The following is a 22,596-nucleotide window of genomic DNA, read 5'->3' as shown; positions in this document are numbered from 1 at the left end:
GCTGAAGAGAAACGTAAACTTGCCAATATGCCATTTACGACACGAAGTGGCAAGGAACGGCTAAGGTCGATCCCTAGTATGTTCATGACTAGTGGTTCAGCTTCACATGACGATGGAAGCCCTCCTCCCACTAAAAAAATCAAAAGAGTTAAGCTGGCAAAAGCACAGCGAAGAACTGTGCTTTCTAAGAAGATATCACAAATCCCCAAGGAGAGTCCAAGTGTGGTGGTGGTTGCGATGCCTGACCTTCCCAGCACTGGACGGGAAGAGGTGGCTCTTTCCACCATTTGCACGCCCCCTGCAAGTGCTGAAAGGAGCACCCACAGTCCACTTGCTGATATGCAAATTGAAGATGTCACTGTTGAAGTACAACAGGATGAGGATACTGGTGTAGCTGGCGCTGAGGAAGTTGGCGAGGAGGATTCTGATGGTGATGTGGTTTGATTAAATCAGGCTCCGGGGGAGACAGTTGTCCGTGGGATGAAAAAGCCCATCACAGTCATGCCTGGGCAGAAGACCAAACATTCCACCTCTTTGGTCTGGCAATATTTCTATCCAAATCCAGACAACAACTGTCTTGCCATATGTACCTTATGTAAAGGTGGAATAAGTAGGGGTAGGCACGTTAACCACCTAGGAACATCCTCCCTTATACGGCACCTGCAGCGCGTTCATAATAAGTTACTGTCAAGTTCAGAAACTTTGGCTAAGACCGTAAGCAGTCCAGGGACACCTAAATCCTGTTGTCCTGTTGCATCCAAGCGCCTGCAAACCACACCGTCAACTCCCTCCTCGTCAATTTCCTCCTTAGTCAGGATCGGAAGTAGTCCTGCAGGCCATGTCACTGGCATGACTGACTCTCCTATTGGGGATTCCTCCGGAGGATCCTGCATTGCTACGCCTCCTGCTGCCGCTGCTGCTGGGAGTCGTTCATCATCCCAGAGAGGAAGTAGGAACACCACTACTTTTACTAAACAATTGACCCTCTAACAGTCCTTAGCGAGGAGGATGAAGTACGACAGCAGTCATCCTGAAGCAAAACGTATAACTGAGGCCTTGACTGCTATGTTGGTGTTAGACGTGCGTCCGGTATCCGCCATTAGTGCAGTGGGATTTAGACAATTGATGGAGGTAGTGTGTCACCGGTTCCAAATCCCGTCTAGATTCCACTTCACTAGGCAGGCGATACCGAGACTGTACAGAAACGTCAGAAAAAGTGTCCTCAGTGTCCTGAAAAATGCCGTTGTACCCAATGTCCACTTAACCACGGACATGTGGACAAGTGGAACAGGGCAGACTAAGGACTATATGACTGTGACAGCCCACTGGGTAGATGTATCACCTTACGCAGCAACAGCAGCAGCGTCACCAGTCGCAGCATCTCAGAAACGCCAGCTCGTTCCAAGGCAGGCTACGCTGTGTATCACCGGTTTCAGTAAGAGGCACACCGCCGACAACCTCTTAGAGAAACTGAGGGAAATCATCGCCCAGTGGCTTACCCCACTTAGACTCTCCTGGGGATTTGTGATATCTGACAACGCCACCAATATTGTGCGGGCATTACATCTGGGCAAATTCCAGCACGTCCCATGTTTTGCTCACACAATAAACTTGGTGGTGCAGAATTTTCTGAAAAGCGACAGGGGCGTGCAGGAGACGCTTTGGGTGTCCCGAAAAATTTCTGGCCACTTTCGCCATTCAGCGATTGCGTGCCGAAGACTGGAGCGCCAGCAAACACTCTTGAACCTTCCCCGCCATCACCTGAAGCAAGAGGTTGTGACGCGGTGGAACTCAACCCTCTATATGCTTCAGAGGATGGAGGAGCAGCAAAAGGCCATTCAAGCCTATACATCCACCTATGACATAGGCAAAGGAGGGGGTATGCACCTGACTCAAGCGCAGTGGAGAATGATTTCCGTGTTATGCAAGGTTCTCCAGCCCTTCGAACTTGCCACACGTGAAGTCAGTTCAGACACTGCCAGCTTGAGTCAGGTCATTCCCCTCATCAGTCTTTTGCAGAAGCAGCTGGAGAAAGTGAAGGAGGAGCTAAGACGGAGCGATTCCGCTCGGCATGTGGGACTTGTGGATGAAGCCCTTCATTCGCTTTGCCAGGATTCCAGGGTGGTCAATCTGTTGAAATCAGACCACTACATTTTGGCCACCGTGCTCGATCCTAGGTTTAAAGCCTATGTGGTGTCTCTCTTTCCGGCCGACACAAGCCTGCAGAGGTGCAAAGACCTGCTGGTGAACACACTGTCAGCTGAAGCGGAACGTGACACGTCAACAGCTCCTTCTTCATTTTCTCCCGCAACTGGGGCTGCCAGGAAAAAACTTAGGTATCCTAAGCAACCCGCTGGCGGTGATGCAGGGCAGGCAGGACCAAGTTTGGACATCTGGTCCGGACTGAAGGACCTGGCAACAATTTCTGACATGTCTACTGTCACTGCATATGATACTGTCACCATTGACAGAATGGTGGAGGATTACATCGGTGACAGCATCCAAGTAGGCATGTCAGACAGTCCATACCTGTACTGGCAGGAAAAAGAGGCAATTTGGAGGCCCCTGTACAAACTGGCTCTATTTTACCTGAGTTGCCCCCCCTCCAGTGTGTACTCCGAAAGAGTGTTTAGTGCAGCCGGGAACCTTGTCAGCGAAAGGCGTAGGAGGTTGCTTCCACAGAATGTGGAGAAGATGATGTTCATCAAAATGAATTATCAGCTCTTCCAGGGAGACCAGCCTCCAGAACGTACAGAGGGACCTGTGGTGGTGGATTCAAGTGGGGACGAGTTAATACTTTGTGAGGATGAGGATGTACACACTGAAGAGGGTGAGGAATCGGTGGATGAGGAGGATGAGGATGACATCTTGCCTCCGTAGAGCCAGTTTGTGCAGGGACAGATTAATTGCCAGCTTGTTTTGTGGGGGCCCAAACGAACCAATTATTTCAGCCACAGTTGTGTGGCAGACCCTGGCGCTGAAATGATTGGTTTGTTAAAGTGTGCATGTCCTGTTTATACAACATAAGGGTGGGTGGGAGGGCCCAAGGACAATTCCATCTTGCACCTCTTTTTTTTCTTTGCATTATGTACAGTTTGGGGCCTAGTTTTTCAAACTGCCATCCTGTCTGCCACTGCAGTATCACGCCTAGATGGGTCACGTGTTTGTGCCGCCCACTCGTGTCGCTTAGCATAGTCATCCAGCTACCTCGGTGCAACCTTTTGGACATAAAAACACTATTGTGAGGTGTGAGGTGTTCAGAATAGACTGGAAATGAGTGGAAATTAAGGTTATTGAGGTTAATAATAGCATAGGAGCAGAAAAACCTACAAATTCTGTGATTTTAGCTGTTTTTATGCTTTTTTTCAAAAAAATACAGATCCAAAACACAAAACCCAGAACCCAAAACACGGAAGGATGGTTTTGGCAAAACCAATCCAGATCCAAAACACGAAGAAAGATCCAGATCCAAAACACAAAAAGTGGCCGGTGCACACCCCTAATACACACACACATTTATATTAGGGATGTGCAGGCTCGGATAGGTTCGAGTTTGCACGTGGAGTTCGGATTTTTCCCTCCAAAAAAACGGAACTCAGATCGAGGCAAAACGTCATCTTACATGGACGAACATCATCATTCCTGGTCTTTTGTCCAGGAATGATGATGTTCGTCCATGTAAGATGACGTTTTGCCTCGTTCTGAGTTCCGTTTTTTTGGAGGGAAAAATCCGAACTCCACGTGCAAACTCGAACCTATCCGAGCCTGCACATCCCTAATTTATATATATATATATAATATATATATATATATATAGACACACACACATTCATATGGTGTGTACACACTACACGATATGCTCCCTGAGCGATATCGTGTAGTGTGTCCCCGGCAGGCTGTGCTCAATGTCGTTCATGACATTGAGCACAGCCGCTGAACGATATCATTAACGATATCGTTCAGCGCCGGGCTCTCTCCCCCATTCCCTGACATGCAGCAACCTGACGAGGTCGTCAGGTTTGTCTGCATGTCAGCCTGATGAACGATGATGACGAACAACCCGCGTGAACGCGCGTTGTTGTTATCGTTCATCGTTTTGGGGTTAAAAATGGACGATAAAGTGGACAACTGAACGATAACGATATCGTTCAGTCGTTCACTTTATCGCCCAGTGTGTACCCACCAATAGTAGAACATAGTTACTGTGCTGGCTGCTGCTGCTGCTGCACTCCTGCTGTCTCCCAGTCCCTTCTCTACATCCTCTCTGGCTGGGAGGTCAGAGGGTCACGCTGGGAACAAGCAGGGACAGTGTACAAACTACTTGCCACTATACAAGTGTAATCAACAGTGTCTGAAAACACTTGTAAACTGGCAAATGTTTTGCAGACTGTCCCTGCCTGTTCCCAGCGTCACCATCTCTCAGGCAGGGAGAGAGCTGAAGAGAGGAGGAGCAGAAGCTCAGCCATCCACCCCAGCGGCTTAGCCTCCTTCAGTTCAGGCAGATCGGCTTGTTAATCAGCACTCCTGTCTCTAGCGCTCCCCCACTCCTCTCCCCCATCATCTATGAAGAGCTCAGCAGTAGACTGCCGCTGCCTGTCTCAGTGTAACAGACGCAGCGGCAGCCGACAGAAGCAAGAACTGCTGCAGGGAGAGTGTCTCTTCAGCCTGGCGTCTCCCTGCAGTGCAGGACTTGCAGAGCGGGTTGCGCCGGCCCTGGGGGCCGGGGACAGTGTGTGGGGGCCCCAGGACGATCGCCCCTATCGCTCTCCCTATAATCCGGCCCTGTGAATATATTATATATAAAAATAAACAGATATTTACATTCAAATGGGGTCATTAGTATCATTTCTCTGCATTGGTTATAAGGCACAATGATCCCTATGGGTACATGCATTTTCTGTCATGTATCAGTGTGTTTTCATAAAAAAATAGATCTTACTAACAGCTTTTGGGTTCATTTACATTTGAAAGTAAGTCAGTATTATGGCACGCCACTGTAACGCCACGCTCATAGGTGTTACTGTCACAAACTTTCCTGAAATGCTTTTTCAAAACTAGGCAAGTATGAATTGTGCCATAATTAATATTCATGATTTAAAAGTGTCTGACATTTATAGATAAATTGTTTGCACTCCCCTTTTCAGCATTCATACAATGTCTAGGCGTGGGCCCTGTGATTCACTGGGTGTGTCAGGACAGGAGTGGATGCCAAAACACAACACTATAGCGCAGCAATTCCCAAACTTTCTTACTTCACTGTGCCCTAGAGCACAGGTTCTCAAACTCGGTCCTCAGGACCCCAAACCCCAAACAGTGCATGTTTTCCATGGCTCCTCATAGAATTACAAGTGAAATAATTAGCTCTACCTGTGGATCTTTTTAAATGTGTCACTGAGTAATGTATACACCTGTGCACCTGCTGGGTGACCTGCAAAATGTGACCTGTGTGGGGTCCTGAGGACTGAGTTTGAGAACCACTGCCCTAGAACACGGGTTCTCAAACTCGGTCCTCAGGACCCCATACAACGCATGTTTTCCAGGTCTCCTCACAGAATCGCAAGTGAAATAATTGTCTCCACCTGTGGATCTTTTCAAATGTGTCAGTGAGTAATGACTGCATCTGTGCACCTGGAAAACATGAACTGTGTGGGGTCCTGAAGACAGAGTTTGAGGACCAAGTTCTCAAACTCGGTCCTCAGGACCCCACACAGTTCTCGTTTTCCAGGTCACCCAGCAGGTGCACAGGTGTATTCATTACTCACTGACATATTTTAAAAGAACCACAGGTGGAGCCATTTATGTCACTTGTGATTCTGTGAGGAGACGTGGAAAACATGCACTGTTTGGGGTCCTGAGTACCGAGTTTGAGAACCTATGCCCTACAGTATCTGGATTTTTTTCACAGCACCCCTAGGACAAAAATGTCTTATTGAGAAATTCAGCAAAAATTATTACATCAAGCAAATTGTGTTTACTTTTAGGTTCACTTATGTGGTGGTGGGCAGGGATGCCTATCACATGATCCTAAATAATTTCATTTGGTCCTTGACCACCAACTTGCACCACCCCCTGCAAGTGACCCATGGCACCCTGTTTAGGAACCAATGCTATAACGTGCATGAATGCCCACATCACCATTTCTCTGGTTTGGACCTAAATATCATGATTTTTAGAATACGAGTTCCAGTGATCCTGTGGGAATAGATATTGTAATGATAAATTCCTGGATTATAGTGAAATACATCACTAATAATTACTTTGGTTGTACAAATGAGAACTAAATTGAATTGTAGCCATATATGACACACACTTTACAGGATCCATGGCGCCCATTGTCACCATTCTGATCTATTTGTACAGTAAGCAATCAATGGCAACACATTCTGATTATTCCCACAGCGGCCATGTGCGCACCCTGTGTATATATACAGTATGTGTGACACATCCCACACACGGCAGCCGTGTAGCTGTTGCTATGGGACCAGGACAGCTGCAGTTACTACAACCACCACATGCAAATACAGACTGAGAAGAACTAGGACCCGGCCGGCCCCCGTGGGTGATGACAGGCAGCAGGTGTTGTTACACCAGCCGATGACCCGGAAGAACATACTCCACGCGCCGCGACATTCCGGAAGCACTCGGCTCTGGGCGTTCTTTTTTTTCCACCATCTTGGAACTGAACTCTTCTCACAGTAAGTGTCCCGTGCTGCATCCGTCCCCATCCTGAGTATTAGCAAAGTAAATGATCGCCCAGGAGGCTCCCGGGGGCAGGGAGTGGGGTGCTGTACGGGGTGGTCACTGTCTGGCCGGGCAGCGGGGTCCCGCTACTGTGTAGCTCGCAGGGAAGCGGCCGGCAGCCTGTGCTGTATGGGGAGTGAGGGGTCAGGGCTGGAGGAGCACTTGTTGCTGTCACATGCAGAGGAGGGCGCTACCTGCCGTGTGTGACCGGAGCTTCCGCACTGGCTGTACTGCGCCGCCTCATCCCGCAGTACTCCTCTCAGTGCGGGGACCCGGCTCATGTCCCGGCAGCGTGTGCCTCTCTGTAATACTATAGTGGCCCCTTGTTGGTGACCTATCACATAAAGCTGTGGGGTCTTCCTCGTAACTCCATTCTGTGTCATCTAATAGCTGTGCCCTGTCCTGGCTGTGTGATCTGATGTCATGGCTGTGCCCCCTACTGATTGTGCCTGATCCTGGCTGTGGGATCTGATCTCATGGCTGTGCCCTGTCATGGCTGTGTGATCTGATGTCATGTTTGTGCCTGATCCTGGCTGTGTGATCTGATCTCATGGTTGTGCCTGATCTTGGCAGTCATGGCTGTGCCCTGTCCTGGCTGTGGGATCTGATCTCATGCTTGTGACTGGTCCTAGCTGTGGGATATGATCTCATGGCTGTGCCCTGTCCTGGCTGTGGGATCTGATCTCATGCTTGTGACTGGTCCTAGCTGTGGGATATGATCTCATGGCTGTGCCCTGTCCTGTCTGTGGGATCTGCTGTCATGGCTGTGCCCTGTCCTGGCTGTGGGATATGATCTCATGGCTGTGCCCTGTCCTGGCTGTGGGATATGATCTCATGGCTGTGCCCTGTCCTGGCTGTGGGATATGATCTCATCGCTGTGCCCTGTCCTGTTTAAAAATATAGTTTTCATAGTGACTCAGTGAGGGAGAGAATACCGGTGCCTATGAGAAATATTCTGTTGGTGATATTAGTTTCCTCCTTGCTAGTCTACTTCAAATTTGTGTAATGTTTTAACTAAATTAAAATTGAAGCAAAATGTCCCAAATTGTATGGTCCTTCTACTTGCTTAAAATGGTTTCATAGCTGTATATGCTTGATTTGCAGCAATGCACAGAAAAAATATCTGATAATGCAATGGATCCAATATGTGCCAAATTGTCTTACTGACTGTGGTATTTATAACTAAACTGTTGAGTTTACAGTATACTGTAGGGTATGAGTTTGGAACCTGCATGTGTAAGCTGATCCTAAAGCATATGCAGTATTTGCCACTTTCACTCCTATTGGTCTGCTAGGTCTAAAAGAATCCATTGTATTAAAAGCTAACACAAACTGTACTTTACAATTAAATGGTCTAATGTATTGAGTTTATTAATGAAGTGTGATAAGGTAAATGCATTATTTATTTTTCTTAGAAATGCCTGGTGAAGCCACAGAAACTGTCCCAGTTGCGGAACAAGAACTCCACCAGCCTCAAGTTGAGACGGGTATGTGCTCGAGTCTACTGCATGTTCTAGCTCACATTCCTGAAATCATTCATCGAGCATCCACTCCTAGAACAGTCTGAAAGCTGTTTATATTCAGCAGGAAAGCCAGATGTGGTGCTCTTATCATTTCATACATTAAAGTTACATTTTATAATGGAGTGGTTGCGATGAATGAGGGAAAACTGCAGATGTGTGACCTGTGTACACATTTGTGCTGTGACACAATAATGCTGTATTGTGTGCTTACGTTTCATATCCACTCGTCTGCTTTGTAGTTTAGGGGGTTTTTTTATTTATTTTTTTTAAAGCAATTTTCACTCGTCATGGTGGTTTGTACCTCACTGCACTTTGATTACTGCTTGCATTTTTTTGGTGGAGGGTTGTTGAAGCACTGTGTATTGGGGAAACATTCTAGTTGTGAGCTTGTGTGGCCTCACTAGTTGTTTGTACAAAATAACACGTCTTTTATCTTGGTTGTGTGCAGTATGTCGTTAATTGTCTTTATTTTTTATCAATATAAACTGAGACTATAGCTTTTGCCAGTTTTTTTCCCTTTGTGTCACTTACTGCCTGTGAATACTGGATAGGAGATTTAAACACTATCTCATTATGCATTTAGTAAATGCTGTTTATGATTTAAATGATGCTCTACCATTTCAGCCAGGGGTAGCATTTAGTACATACGTTTTCTTTATAGCCAGAACAGGTTGGGTCCAATGGGTTTCCTCCTTACTTTCAGCACTGGGGGGGTGTAGTTTGTGGTGAGGGGATACTTACAAAGGTCCTAAGTGACTGCTATTTAGAAAACTCGCTTGTAAAACGCTACAAGCAGTGACTACTCTAATATACATCTTGTACTTGTCACATATCTTGCTGAGCTACTTGAAAGATACTGTGTTCATGACGAGCATTGTGTAGTTACAAGTTGGGACTCCAATGACCAAGGTCTACTTTTTAAGGCCTTTTTACAAAGGAGGAGACCTGTGACTTGCAAATACTGTTAAGATTTTTCAGTATAGAAATACCTAGTTCTCCTGGTTAATGTTCTTAAGGTATTCATGTGCTTTATACTAGGGGCTTTCTGCAATAAACCAGATACAGGAGTGTTTTCTTTCTTCCAGCTCACGCCTATCAAAGCTTGCATTTTGGTTTTCACGTTTTATTAACCATAAAGACTTGCGTAATGTTTACAAGCATGTGGTTGTGGAAATAATACACAGTGTTTTAAAGTCACAATTATTCACCTGCTGCTGGTATTACAGCAACTTCTCCCTCGAGCTCTGGGGAGGAGGCTGCTGCACCCACTGAAGTGGCAGCACCTAAGGAGACGGTCACTCAGAACCTGGAAGTGGCTAGTGAGGCTTCTCAGACGGAGGCAGCACACACGGGAGCCTCTCTGGAGCCTTCAGGTAGGTCTGTCTAACCATCAGTGGCACAGAACAAGCAGGCTCATTCTAAAGAATAATATAAGTTCCCTGCAGTCAAGGCAGAGATGGTTAATAACCAATTTGTATTTGCTAATATGTAACTAAGCATAATAGGTGCTTGTCTTACTTAAACAGTGCATCTGTCAGTCTGACACATTAGTAGTTGCCAGGCTAGTAGTTTGGTTCCCTGGTTATTAGGGAATTAGCTGGAAGCTGGTCACAACTATGTTTTGGTGCATGGAAAGCAAGTGTTATCTACCCGCAGAGCTCTTATGGGTGGTTTCTGTGTGATATTCCACAGATCTGTCTGATGCTGGCACTCGCATTTAGCTCCTACTTAATTTACATTTATCATCTGTCTTTATTTCTTTTTTTTTTTTTATCTTTTGTTTGTCATAAGGCAAAATGTAAAATAATTCTAATTACCTACTTTTTTTTTTTATCCTCCTAAGCACTATGAAGTTGCCTCCCCATGTCTGTTAATCTGCTTGTGGGAAAGTGCTGAGCTAGTACATCAATTGAAGTTTTTTCTTTACCGCACGGTCTACTGATCACAACCATTTACGCTTTGTGTTTGGCTTTTTCCTTTTTTTTTTTTTTAAATATCATCTGTCCATAGGTTACCAATGATCTGAGCAGGCAGATTCAGTTAACCGGCACGGTGCTAGTGCAGCAGATGTCCGCTTTTCTCATTTCTGCCCTACTGTTACATTTGCCTTACATATTTATTTTTTTACACACTTCAACAATATTTTAACTCCTATCCTGAAAAGACAAGTGAAATCTTAGTTATTTCCTTTAGGTTGAAATGAAAGTAAATATATATGCCATCTCCATAGCATGTTCCAGAAACATTTAACAACTAAAATGTAGCGTCAAATCTAGCGCTATAACTCTTTCCGACACATTGGTTGGCATTAACTGATCTAATGGCGAATCTATGGAAATGAAAAATAAATGCCAGTGAAATTCATGGCATGCAGAAAAGACATTTACATGTGAACCATATCTTTTACTTTGCTTTGAAATGTTGGCATAGTTTTACATTGTGCTGTATTTGTCACTTTATTCGACTCTAGATGTTATACCCCCATCCACTGGTCCTCCTGCACTCCCTGTACATCAACCTCCAGGTATGCTGACTGTAGTGTTCTGCATCCCTCACTAATGGTGTGCTGTGTCCAGTAAGGCACTAACATGTTATAGGGAGTAGTTTGGCTTTTTAGTTGTTGAACAGTGTCTGTATGTGAAGGTTTTTTACTTTGAAGATAAAGACCTAGAACACTGCTGGTTATGCTGATGCTGTCTCCAATATCTTGTATGTAGATTTGCATTAGTTCTGCACAGTTAGTAGCAACCTTAAAATTAATGTCTGGCTGACAAGACCACAGTTGTTTGGATTGTCTCTGTTTGCTACATTTGTGTGCTATTATTGGGGGCCTGTCGTGGCAATTCAATTGTTGCTCCGATCAGGCGTGAATACCGCGGGCACCCACATTTCTCATTGCAGTGTCCTCAAGTGGCGAGCGGAAATGTGCATAAAGTCCAGGTTTTGGGCGCTCAAACTGCACTTTTCCGGTTGCGTCCATTAGCTTAGATGGGTTCAGTCGCTTTGCGTGGCTAAACCCGGTGCTTTTGGGCGCGACAAGCGCATGAATGTTAAATTGAATTATTCCATCTGGCACCCTTTAATTATCACCTCCCAAAAAGCAATTGAATTGCCCCCTCAATGTATTTGTCTTTATGCTGTGCATGTATAGGAGTTGAAAAGCGCCATATCCGGAACCTGTAATATCTCTTGTGTTTCCAGAAACACAGAGCAGCACGCTGAATAAAAAGTGAGACACTTGTCCAAACCTTCCTGTGTACATACCCTTAGTTGCCCCATGCTGCCGGCGGCCGACTAGATCCGCTGATCGGCCATGTTAATCTCAGATTTGCAGATCCTGGTCATATTTTAGTCGGAATTGGCAAATCATGGAAATACAAAATTTTTGCTTTCACAGATGCCCCTGGGGATTGGGGAATTGGGAAAAGGCCCCGTACAATGATGTATGGGCCTCATTAGATGAATTGTGGGAATAGTCTGTTGAATTTCCAGTACTAAGACCACCATTTGGCCTATTTCTTTCTTGGCCTTACAGACGGAGCACTCAGCCGCTGTGACCCCTACCAGAGCCTATTTTTTCTAAAGCTCAAAGTATTGATTGCTTGGCCCTGAATGTGTAAACTTGCCATATCTAGTTACCATCAAATATGTTGTAATTCATCTAATCCAAAATGTTTTTCAAGAAATAGAGGTTGTATGTATCAGTACAATGAGCCTCTTTGCTCCTTTTTCTTTATTTATTTTTTTGGTTAAGGTTTTAATAAATACAATTCCTAAGACCGACCCCCCACCCACCCACCCACTGATTTGCCTGGTGCTGTTTCCAAAGCTCTGAGTTCTGAGATGCATGTCCCAATCTTTTGTTCCCAAGTTAGTGTTACACACGGAATCCATGTGTGGTATGTGTTAGTATACATATTTATATATTTTATTTAGCCTCAGAGACCAGGCCTCCTCCTGCTGATGTCCCTAAAGTTCCTGCTGCTGGTTCCAAAGCTCCAGGTACTGACAATATGCTGGTAATGTGTGATTAGGGACAAGTATATGTTACTGTAGCAGTGAGTGAGCCCATGCATGAAACCCACACACTGAGCTTATTTACACATTTTAGCACAAAAGAAAAAGCCTAAACCCACTGATGTCTCAAAAGCTGCTGTTGCTGATTCCAAAGCCTCAGGTATTGTTGCTGCATGAGCTGATTTGTAATGTCCATTGTGGGATAATCTGCTATCAATGGTTTGCATTTATTATATGGATTTGGCCTGGTCCTAACTCTTCTATGGTGTTTGAACGTATAGCTAAACCTGTCCGTACAGGCCTGAACCACAAAACCTGCATATCATTGTTGCTACTAACCTTCATAATGGGAAGCTCATTTGTCGGTGTGCTATTCTGTTGCCACAGCTAATGCTTGGATCTCTCGAGTTTGAATGCCCTCATGTGTGGCCAGATTGGACAAAGATCTTTTAAGGCAGTCCGGCCAAAAGCCTAATGTAAAAGTGTCCATACGGGGGCAGATGAGAATACTCAACAGTTGTGCAGCCGAATCAGACCGATGAGGTAGTTTGGCACAGACTAAACCTAATACCATAGGGCACAACCTAATACCAACAAAGGGTGCAACCAGTGTGGTCAGCCAGCAATCCCACACTCCGATGGCATTAATTTACCTTTTCAACACGCTGATATTTGTGACTGCTTAGTTGTGAAGAGTCTATTATGCATCATCAATCAATAAATATACCAAATCAGGTTTATTGTCCAGCATGGTGTTCATGAAGTGAGCTTATTTATTTTTGCTTAAACTATTGTTAAACCTGCAGTGCCAGTAATGGATTCCAAAGCTCCAGGTACTGACTGCTTGGCCCTTAATCTGATGTGCCAGTTTGCAGTGTCCGATAGCCATCCTTGTTCAGTATTAGAATACAGAATGCAAGAATAATTTTTTCAACACAGTGAGTTTGTTTATTATTGTTTAGCTCCAGAGGCAAAGACCCTTCCCACTGATGTCCCTGTTTCTGACGATTCAGGTATTGCTTGCATGTCTGTTTTGAATAGCACATTAGTTTTCCTCCCATTTTAGAGTCAGGTGCTTGATATGAATTTTTCAGCGCATAATTTTTTTGCCACGGTGACAAGCTCCCTGTGACTTGACAGAATAAACCTTTTTGGAAGGCTCCATCATACGGATTATTGTCAAAATGTAAATAATCCCGTTAGTGTCATAAGCATGGCAAAGATGTTGCAGGTTTTAAAGCATAATTTAATGTTTTGAGACAAACTTGCATCTCTTATGGGAAATAAAAGGCTTGATCCAAGTAGGTGCGATTGTCCTTGTATCATGAATAAGTGCGGCTGTATTTTGCACTTACGGTACCACTGAACCCGCATACTTTTGTTTCGCAGCCCCATAGGGATACATTAGAATGTTATGTCATGTTTCATATGTCTTTGACAAGTCTGTCTTTTCCCTAAAGAGACTATTGATTTAATTGTAGCTCCAAAGACACATCCTCTACAAACTGATGTCCCTGTATTACCTGTAGCTGATTCCAAGGCTGCAGGTATCATGGCTGCATGGTTTTAATAGTGTTTTCTGAAACTGAGTGCTAGCATGTTATTCTACCAGTTTTAGAGAACATGTATTCTCATCTGTTGTAGTAGAAGTTAAGCAAGTGCATCTGTGTGTGGTTCATATAATGGAGGTGGTTTTGTGTAGCTCAAATGAGACAGCCTCTTCTAATGACACCAGTAGAGCCTATTCTTAAACCTAAATCTTTGTATTGACATGAAGCTCTCTAGGAAACTGCTAACAATTGTAACTAGTGGTGATGTCCTTAGTTACTGGAATTATTCTGTCTCTGGTTGGTCCAGAAATTGAAAATGTTTCCTTTATAGTTCTCATAGGTCAATTTCAGATAACCATTTATCCTCCTTTCTCTGAAATGGTAGTATTGTGTTCTACATACGCTAAGTATAGTGTTTTATTTGTTTAGCTCCTAAGACACCGACAGAGAACTCTCCTTCTGAGGTCCATGCAAACCCTACTGCTGTTTCTATAACTTCAGGTATTACATATATAGATGTACTAATGATCTTGATTACAAAAAATAATCTGTCAATTCGACATGGCATTAGTACATTATATTGCAATAGATGCAAAAGTTGTATGGTGCCAAACAATGAGCTTCTTTACTTTTCTTTAGCTCCTAAGACTCAACCCCCACCTACTGATGTTCCTGGCGCTGTTTCCGAAGCTCCAGGTACTGTGATTAAATGTCCTTATTGAGTCACTCTATTGGTTTACTACTATTTAGTCCCAATTCAGTTTTAAATACAGAAACCATGCCTGGAGCCTCATTATGAACCTATTTATATATTTGATTTAGCCCCAAAGGCAAAGCTTCCATCTGCTGATGTACCAACAGTTCCTGCTTCTGAATCTAAAGCTCCAGGTACTGAGAACATGCTGGTGATATGTAGGGACTAAAATATGTTACAGTAGCAGGTGTATGAGCGAGCCCATGCATAAAGATACCACACACTGAGCTTATTTACTAATTTTAGCCCAAAAGAAAAAGCCTCCACCCACTGTCCCAAAATCTCCTGTTGCGGATTCCAAAGCCTCAGGTATGATGGCTGCATGAGTTTGGTAATGTCCATTACTGGAATATATTGTTTAAATAATGAGTTTTGCTTGTATCTGCGCAATCTAACAATCCTGCAGCTCCAGTTGGCACGAAAAGAAGTAATATCAACTTCAAAGTACAAATCAAGCAAACATGAGTGTCTTTAGTAGCCTTAGGAAAAAAAAAATTATATATATATATATATAATATATATTTTGAAGAAATGGGAATGATCAAGGAGAAATTATACAATTTATTTCACAATAAGACAATAAACATTAAAAACATAGGTTAAAAGACATCCAAATATTGTGCAAATGTGCTGAGGAGTAAGGTTCCCAATGACTCTCGATGCTGCTGAGATCTGGTGCTAGGATATAGCAATGGGTCCTGAGCTTCAGCAGCTCTGCACCACCACAGAAGGCTTAAAAGGCCAAAGTAGGCTGGGTCCCCAACGCTGCTCCTGGTTCACTTGCAATCACCTCCTCCTCCTCATTACTGGAATATAATCAAGGATTTCACCAGTTACCACTGTTTCATGTGCATTTATGTTGATGTGACTTCTGCGCTCGTCCAAGCTTTTACACTAGTGTTTGAACTTATCAGTGAATCTGTCCAAACCGGCCCCAATCGCAACTGTTTTTCACTCATGCTGCTAATATTCATATTTGGAAGCAGCTGCCAGCAAATGTTAGGATCTGTCCAATTTGACCATCAGTGTGTGTAGCTAATTTGGAAATCACTCTTAAGGCCGTCAGGCCAAGCTACCTGATCTAAAGGTGCTCATACTTGGGCAGTACAGGCTGCCTTATCAGACAGTAGCAGCAATTTAGCACTCGGACCATACAACTTAATCCCATGGGAAACAATGTGATCAGTCAGTGATTCTGCACTCCGGAGTCATTGTACAACTGCATTATTTCGCTTGGCCTCACTATTTATTAGATTTATGAACCTTTTAGTTGTAAAGAATATCATATGTATAATACTTAAATGGGGTGTCCAGCCTGCCTCTGGCCTACAGTGAGCTTATTTTTTGCTTTGGCTCCTAAGACACAGCTTCCTATTGATAAATCTGCAGCGCCAGTTGTGGAATCCAAAGCTCCAGGTATTGACTGCATGGCCCTAAATCTGATGGGCCATTTTGCAGTGTTTGGTTACTTTCATTTCTGATCTACAATATCTGTATAGGTCCAGATTACATTTTTTGATAGCCAATTTTATATTTTACAGCACTGCTGTGTGTGTAGTCTATATAATGGTCTCTTTGTTTAGTTCCAAAGACAGCGAGCGCTCACTCTGAGGTCCCTGCAAGCCCTACTGCTGCTTCTGTTACTCCAGGTAAAACCTGTGTGGATACTACTTATGAACTCAGTGCCAATGCAACATGGCATTAGTACCTACCCATAAAAATTGTGGTCCAATGAAATGGCGCTCTTTAGTCCCTAAACCACAGCCCCCACCCACTGATGTTCCTGGTGCTGTTTCTGAAGCACCAGGTACTGTGATTACATGTCCTTATTGGTAAAGTCCATTACTGGAATATAATCAAGGATTTCACCAGTTACCACTATTCCAGCTAGGGTAGTGTGCCGGACCCATCGCACAGGGCACCACAGGTCAGGGGGCACTGTTTGGGCCTGTCAAATTTCTGTTTATTATCATTCTCACTTATAGCTTCCTCTAATTTCATCCCCAGCATCTCCTGGCCTCCCCTATCTCTTCCCTGGCCCTTCCTGATGAGGCCATTCCCCTTTTTTGGGTGCATTATGTACCTTTGAAAAATTAGGGGGGCACCAATGCTCTTTCTGGCACAGGGCACCAAAAAGTCTAGCTACGGCTCTGGTTCCAACATCCTACTATTAGCTCCCAATAAAGGGGTCAATTCCATAAGACATGAGGGAGGCAAGTTGATGGGGTAACAGCATGGAAACGCAGCCAATGGCACCGCAACCCGATCTCGCCCGGACTCTTAGATTTTTGTATGCAGCCCTATGGAGCTGTGATCAAATATGAGTCCAGAGGTACTGTAAGAACTTGGAGCCGCTAGAATGTAGTGTCTAATTGACCTCTCACAGGGGTATTCAATATGGGTGCGATAACATCGTTTTTGCGTTAATATCGGAGGTATGACGTCATTATCGCAGGTTTTACTTTTACACCGTATTCAATTTCAAAGACTTATCGCAGTTTTGAAAAGTCTTTGATAAAAAACGGGGATAACTTTTCACCATTGAATAGGTGTCGAAAAAAAGTGCAGAATTGGGGTTTAGGGGTGCAGGCTTTAAAAAAAATAGCCTGCACCCCTGGGAATGACATTTAAAAAAGGACTGTGTCCAAAAAAAGTTTAAAAAAAAATTAGGGACACCCCAAAAAATAATTTAAAAATTGGGGTGAAAAAAAGGGAAAAAATTGTTTAACGGGGAAATAGGTTCAGGGCTATTCTGCAAGTATGCGGCAGATGTTTTCTAGAATAGAATTATAGCGGCAGGTGCACAAATGCAGAATTTTAAAAATCTTACTTTAGGGGCTTAAAAATATGCTAGTACCCATTTTCATGTACCCCAAATTTGATGGGACCACTTAAAAAAACGAAAAAAATTACCTAAGTGCCCTTCTGCATCAGTTATTCGTTGTCGGGGAAAAAAACACCTGCTGCTATTTAAATCGCTGTCTTTCAATTAAAGGCTATAACGGGGGTACCCATAGTGTTCCTCAATGTTTTTACAACTTTAGGGGGGTCTTACAATTATTTTAAGGACAAATTAGTAACTTTACGCAAATCCAACTTCGGAGTTTCCCGTTTTCGTTAATTTTATATTGAATACGGGGATAAGCGAGAGCGCGCACCATACTTTAACGCAGAAAAAAACTCGGATATGAAACCTTAACTTCGACAGTGAAGTTAACGTTTCATATTGAATACCCCTCTGTGTTAAATACAGAAGATGTGTGGAACATATTACATTACTACATTAAACATATTATTTATATGTTCGATTTAGCCCCAGAAATAAAGCCTCTTCCTGCTGATGTCCCTAAAGTTCCTGCTTCTGAATCCAAAGCTTCAGGTACTAAGAACATGCTGGTGATCTATGTTATTAGGGACTAAAATATGTTACAGTAGCAGGTGCATGAGTGAACCAATGCATGAAGACTCACACACTGAGTTTATTTACTTATTTTAGCACAAATGAAAAAGTCTCCACCCACTGATGTCCCAAAAGCTCCTGTTGCTGATTCCAAAGCCTCAGGTATGATGGCTGCATGAGTTGATTGGTAATGTCCATTACTGGGATCTAACCAAGGATGTTATTGGTTATTACTGGTTCACATATTACATGGGCTCTAACATAGTGCTTGAATTTATAAGTGAATCTGTCTATACAACTTTAAATCTTGGTTTGTTTGTTTTTCTATCTTTGCTGCTAATTTTCATAATGGTAAGAGCTTGCAGCAAATGTTAGAATGTGCCCAATTTAAGTAACAATGTGTGACTAAATTGAAAACTGGTCTGCTTGCAAATTAAGCTGGGTACACACCTGGCCAGTGGGTCGGCCGACCTGCCAACCTATCTAACGATTGGTAACTGAATGCACTTGCCAATCGTTCTGCCGTAGTGTGTGTGTGTGTGTGGCCAGCAGTCATTTGAATATACCTGCCCACTTGTGATGTCATATTTCATTACTTCTGCGGGCGACACATTTTACCACCAGTCCCCTTTTGCTCTAAAGGGTCTGGCATGCATCCATAAATAATAATATTAAACCTGAGTGTTGTCTACAGATTGAGCATATTTATTTTTCTTTAGCTCCAAAGAAACGGCCTCCTACTGATGAACCTGCAATGCCAGTTGTAGATTCCAAACCTTTAGGTATTGACTGCATGGCCCTAAATCTGATATGCCAGTTTGCAGTGTCTGATTACCATCCATTTTTTAGTAAGCCATTTCAATAAGAAAAAAAAGTGCTCAACTGTTTCCTATAATGGTCCAGATTAAAAATGTTAATTAACCATTTATTTTCATCTGTTAAAGTACAACTGTGTGTATGTGGTCTATATACACTAAGTATATGCTCTCTATTTAGCTCCAGAGACAGAGAGCCCTCCCTCTGAGGTTCCTGCAAGCCCTACTGCTACTTCCATAACGCCAGGTATTACCTATAGGGATATACTTATGATCTCATGCCATTAGCACCTACTACCCACAGTATTGTAGTGGAAACCGTTGTGTGGTGCAATATGCGATGAGCCTCTTTACTTTTCATTAGCTCCTAAGACCCAACCGCCACCCACTGATGTCCCTGGTGCTGTTTCTGAGGCTCCAGGTACTGTGATTGCTAATTATTCCCAAATTAGTGTTAACTGCAAAAACAATGTGCGGAGCTTCATGATAAACCTATTTCTAAATTTGATTTAGCCGCAGAGACAAAGCTTCCATCTGCTGATGTCCCTAAAGTTCATGTGACTGAATCCAAAGCTCCAGGTACTGAGAACATGCTGCTGATATGTAGGGACTAAAATGTTACTGTAGCAGGTGTATGAGTGAGCCCATGCTTGAAAACCAACACAGAGCTTACTTATTTTAGCACAAAAGAAAAAGCCTCCACCCACTGATGTCCCAAAAGCTCCTGTTGCTGATTCCAAAGCCTCAGGTATGATGGCTGATTGCTAGTGTCCATTACTGGAATATAATCAAGGATTTCACCAGTTACCACTGTTTCATGTGCATTTATGTTGATTTGGCTTCTACCCTCGTCCAAACTTTACAAGTGTGTTTGAAATCATTACTGATTCTGTCCAAACAGGCCATTCAATAACTGTTTCTACTTCAGGGTCCATAGGGGGTCCACAGGGTTGACCTTGGGGTATAGCTGGATCTGGATCCACGGGCACCACGCAGTTAAAGCTTTGCTGCTCCCAGGATGCACTTGGGTCCGTCCTCCTCTATACCCCGCCCCGGCCACAGGCACCTCAGTTTTAGTTGGTGCCCGGCCGGAGTCGGGTCACCCTGTCGCAGTGGGGCTGCAGGAGCAGCCCCTAAGCTTTATTTTAAAAGAGAAATTTTTTATTTTTTTCTTCTTTTTTTACACTGTTAGAGCGGCAGCATCAGACTGTCCTTTAGGACGTCCACGCTGCCGCTCCTTCTCCCCGCTGGCGCCGCGACGCCAGTACAGCTCTGGGGATCGCGGCGGGACCCCAGAGCCTGTACTAGCCGGGCTCTGGGGACTCCCTTGACTGCTGCCGGACGCGACGGGGATCAGGTAAGCCGCGGGTCGCCGCGTGCGGCGGCCCGCGGATACTTCAATGCAGTCAGGAGCCTCCGGTCTCTGGGGACAGACCGGAGGCGCTAGCGGCGGCGGCGGGCTCCCCCTCAATTGAGGAATACCCCGCGTGTCCGCTAGACCACCAGGGTATCAGGCTGGTAGCGGGACCGGCAACCCGGGGGTTAATTGCTAGCCAGGGGAGGCAGCCTTCCCTGTCTAGCGGCTCCTCCCCTCAGCTCAGCGCGCCTTTCAACTAGGAGTCTGGCGTCGCTGAGCTGCTCTTATCTCTCGGCCACTCCTCCTCTGAGGTCTCCGGCGGCCATCTTTACTGGCACATCGCAGACTCCCAGGCGGTATCAAGTGGACCGGTCCCCCTGTGTACCTCTCCCCTGCTAAAGGACAGTGTACACAGCGCTATAGCCCTCCCAGACACTGAATCTGGGCGGTTGATTGTAGCGGAAGGTGCAGTGAGTATAACTTTTCTGCATTGTATGTGACTATTGCTAGTGCTGCCTGTCTGTGACTTATTCTCCTTACTGTCAGCTTATAACTATCCCTTTCCTTCTCCTACGGCCCGGCAGGTGTGTGGGGGAAGGGCGTTTTTCTGAGACCCTCACTTATATAAAACACGTATTTGTGGGGTCAGTCACATACTGTTGTGTGCTACACAGTACCATATCTGGGCTGTTGTGTCGCATACTGGTGAGTGCGCGGGTGTTAAAACCGTAATTCCTCTGGTGATACCTATTTCTTGTGTATTTACGGTATCATGTCTGATGAGGAGACTGAGCGCTCTGTGGCTCCTGTGCTATTTTCCTGCAGACGCTGTGCTGCTGGAGTTGATGGGGAGGACTTATCTCAGGATGGTCTGTGCGGGCGGTGCCAGCTGGTACCGGGCCCCTCCAACCCCCCTGTATCACAGGACCCTCCTTGGGCGATGTTTTCACAGGTGCTGGCGTCTATTGCGGACCGGTTATCGGTCCCATCAGCGGTCCCTTCTAGGGCGTTACCGCAGCCCACCATCCCCCATTCCCCGAGGGTTCCACAAATGTTGCGGTCTTCCCCCGGGGCCCAGACTGTGGGTCCTTACTCGGGACTGCCTGTGTATGTGCAGTCTTCCCCAGGGACGTGTCAGTCTGTAGTGCCTTTGCAGAGTTTTGCTCCGACGGCTCCTCCGCCTTGGGTGGATGTTCTATCCAGCTCCGTACAGAGTCTGGCGGCTTCATCCTCGGCGTTTCAGTCCATGTTGCAAGGTGATGTGCCACCAAGGGTGTCTAAACGTCCGGTTGTGAGTTCACTAGCTGCGCAGTTGTCGGACTCGGAAGTGTCCTCAGATGATGGAGAAATCCATGAGGACTCTGACTCTGATGTCATGGGGCAGGAGGTGGAAGCTAAGTCCTCCATTAATGTTCCAGCCTTAGTTAGGGCGGTGTGGGCTATCCTACATGTTGAGGATGATGCGCCGGCTCCTAGGTCGAAGTTTCCTAATTTTAAAAAGGCCAAGGTGACCTCAACTGTGTTCCCCCTGTCTGATCAATTATCGGATCATATGGCGGCGGCCTGGCAATTACCTAGTAAGAGGTTCCATCCACAGAAGAGGTTGGCGGCGAACTATCCTTTTCCTGAAGCTCATTGCAGGAAATGGGAAACTCCGCCGGCGGTGGATTCCCACATTACCCGCTTGATCAAAAGCGCGACGTTGCCATTGCCGTCTATCTCCTCTTTGAAGGATCCCACGGACAGGAAGGTGGAGACTTGTTCAAAGTCCATTTATTCTCTTTCCGGGGCGGTGGCTCGCCCGTCCATGGCTATCTCCTGGGTGGCTAAAGCCATTGAGGCATGGGCCAATGCCTTGGAGGATACCTTTCCTGATGAGGCTCCGGATATCCAGAGAGCGTTAGTGGGACAGATGCGGGATGCAGCTTCCTATATTGGGGAAGCGTCTTTGGATGCCAGCCTGCTCACTTCTAGGGTGTCGGCTGCAGCGGTATCTGCTCGGCGCTCCCTGTGGCTGAGGTCCTGGAGGGCTGATGCCGATTCAAAAAAGGGTCTGGAGGCCTTGCCTTTTAATGGTGATTTACTATTTGGTCCGGATTTGGACAGAATAGTGGATACTTTGGCTAAGTCCAAGTCGGCTTTTCTCCCTTCGGCCTCTGCGCCGGCTAAAGTGAGGAGCTCTGCCTTTCGGTCCTTTCGGGTTCAGGGTAAGGCCAAGGGCCAGTCCTTCCCGAGACATTCGGCGACCAAGGCCGCACCCAAGCCCAAGAAGCAGGCATGGAGTGCTCGGCGCCCTTCTTCCAAGCAGGAGGATAAGCCTGCTGCCTGATGGGACGGGCCTCTCTCTGGGGGACCCCAGAGTGGGAGGCCGACTTCTCCAATTCGCCCAGTGTTGGCACAATACCACCACGGATGCCTGGGTTCGAGAAGTAGTCTCTC

At 45.3% G+C, this 22,596-nt stretch overlaps 1 protein-coding gene across 1 annotated transcript in view; it reads left to right on the top strand.

Annotated features, from left to right (window-relative positions):
- Positions 1-6,572: 6,572 nt before the first annotated feature.
- Positions 6,573-22,596, top strand: part of NACA (nascent polypeptide associated complex subunit alpha) — a 55,660-nt gene continuing 39,636 nt past the window's right edge. The window contains exons 1-20 of the mRNA XM_088473118.1: positions 6,573-6,695; positions 8,157-8,228; positions 9,491-9,637; positions 10,735-10,788; positions 12,201-12,266; positions 12,376-12,441; positions 13,244-13,294; positions 13,763-13,828; positions 14,261-14,332; positions 14,471-14,527; positions 14,654-14,719; positions 14,832-14,894; positions 16,169-16,234; positions 17,899-17,964; positions 18,082-18,147; positions 18,705-18,767; positions 18,982-19,047; positions 19,165-19,221; positions 19,314-19,379; positions 19,483-19,548. Coding sequence (XP_088329244.1) covers positions 8,159-8,228; positions 9,491-9,637; positions 10,735-10,788; positions 12,201-12,266; positions 12,376-12,441; positions 13,244-13,294; positions 13,763-13,828; positions 14,261-14,332; positions 14,471-14,527; positions 14,654-14,719; positions 14,832-14,894; positions 16,169-16,234; positions 17,899-17,964; positions 18,082-18,147; positions 18,705-18,767; positions 18,982-19,047; positions 19,165-19,221; positions 19,314-19,379; positions 19,483-19,548 — 1,294 coding nt within the window. The 5' untranslated portion in view covers positions 6,573-6,695; positions 8,157-8,158. The remainder of the gene's footprint in view (positions 6,696-8,156; positions 8,229-9,490; positions 9,638-10,734; positions 10,789-12,200; positions 12,267-12,375; positions 12,442-13,243; positions 13,295-13,762; positions 13,829-14,260; positions 14,333-14,470; positions 14,528-14,653; positions 14,720-14,831; positions 14,895-16,168; positions 16,235-17,898; positions 17,965-18,081; positions 18,148-18,704; positions 18,768-18,981; positions 19,048-19,164; positions 19,222-19,313; positions 19,380-19,482; positions 19,549-22,596) is intronic.

This window comes from Taudactylus pleione, unplaced genomic scaffold (assembly GCF_031769625.1).
Source record: "Taudactylus pleione unplaced genomic scaffold, aTauple2 ptg000130l, whole genome shotgun sequence".
NCBI classification, from domain to species: Eukaryota; Metazoa; Chordata; class Amphibia; order Anura; family Myobatrachidae; genus Taudactylus; species Taudactylus pleione.
The sequence above is the reverse complement of the archived record's forward strand: the minus strand, read 5'-3'. Positions and strand labels throughout refer to the sequence as shown.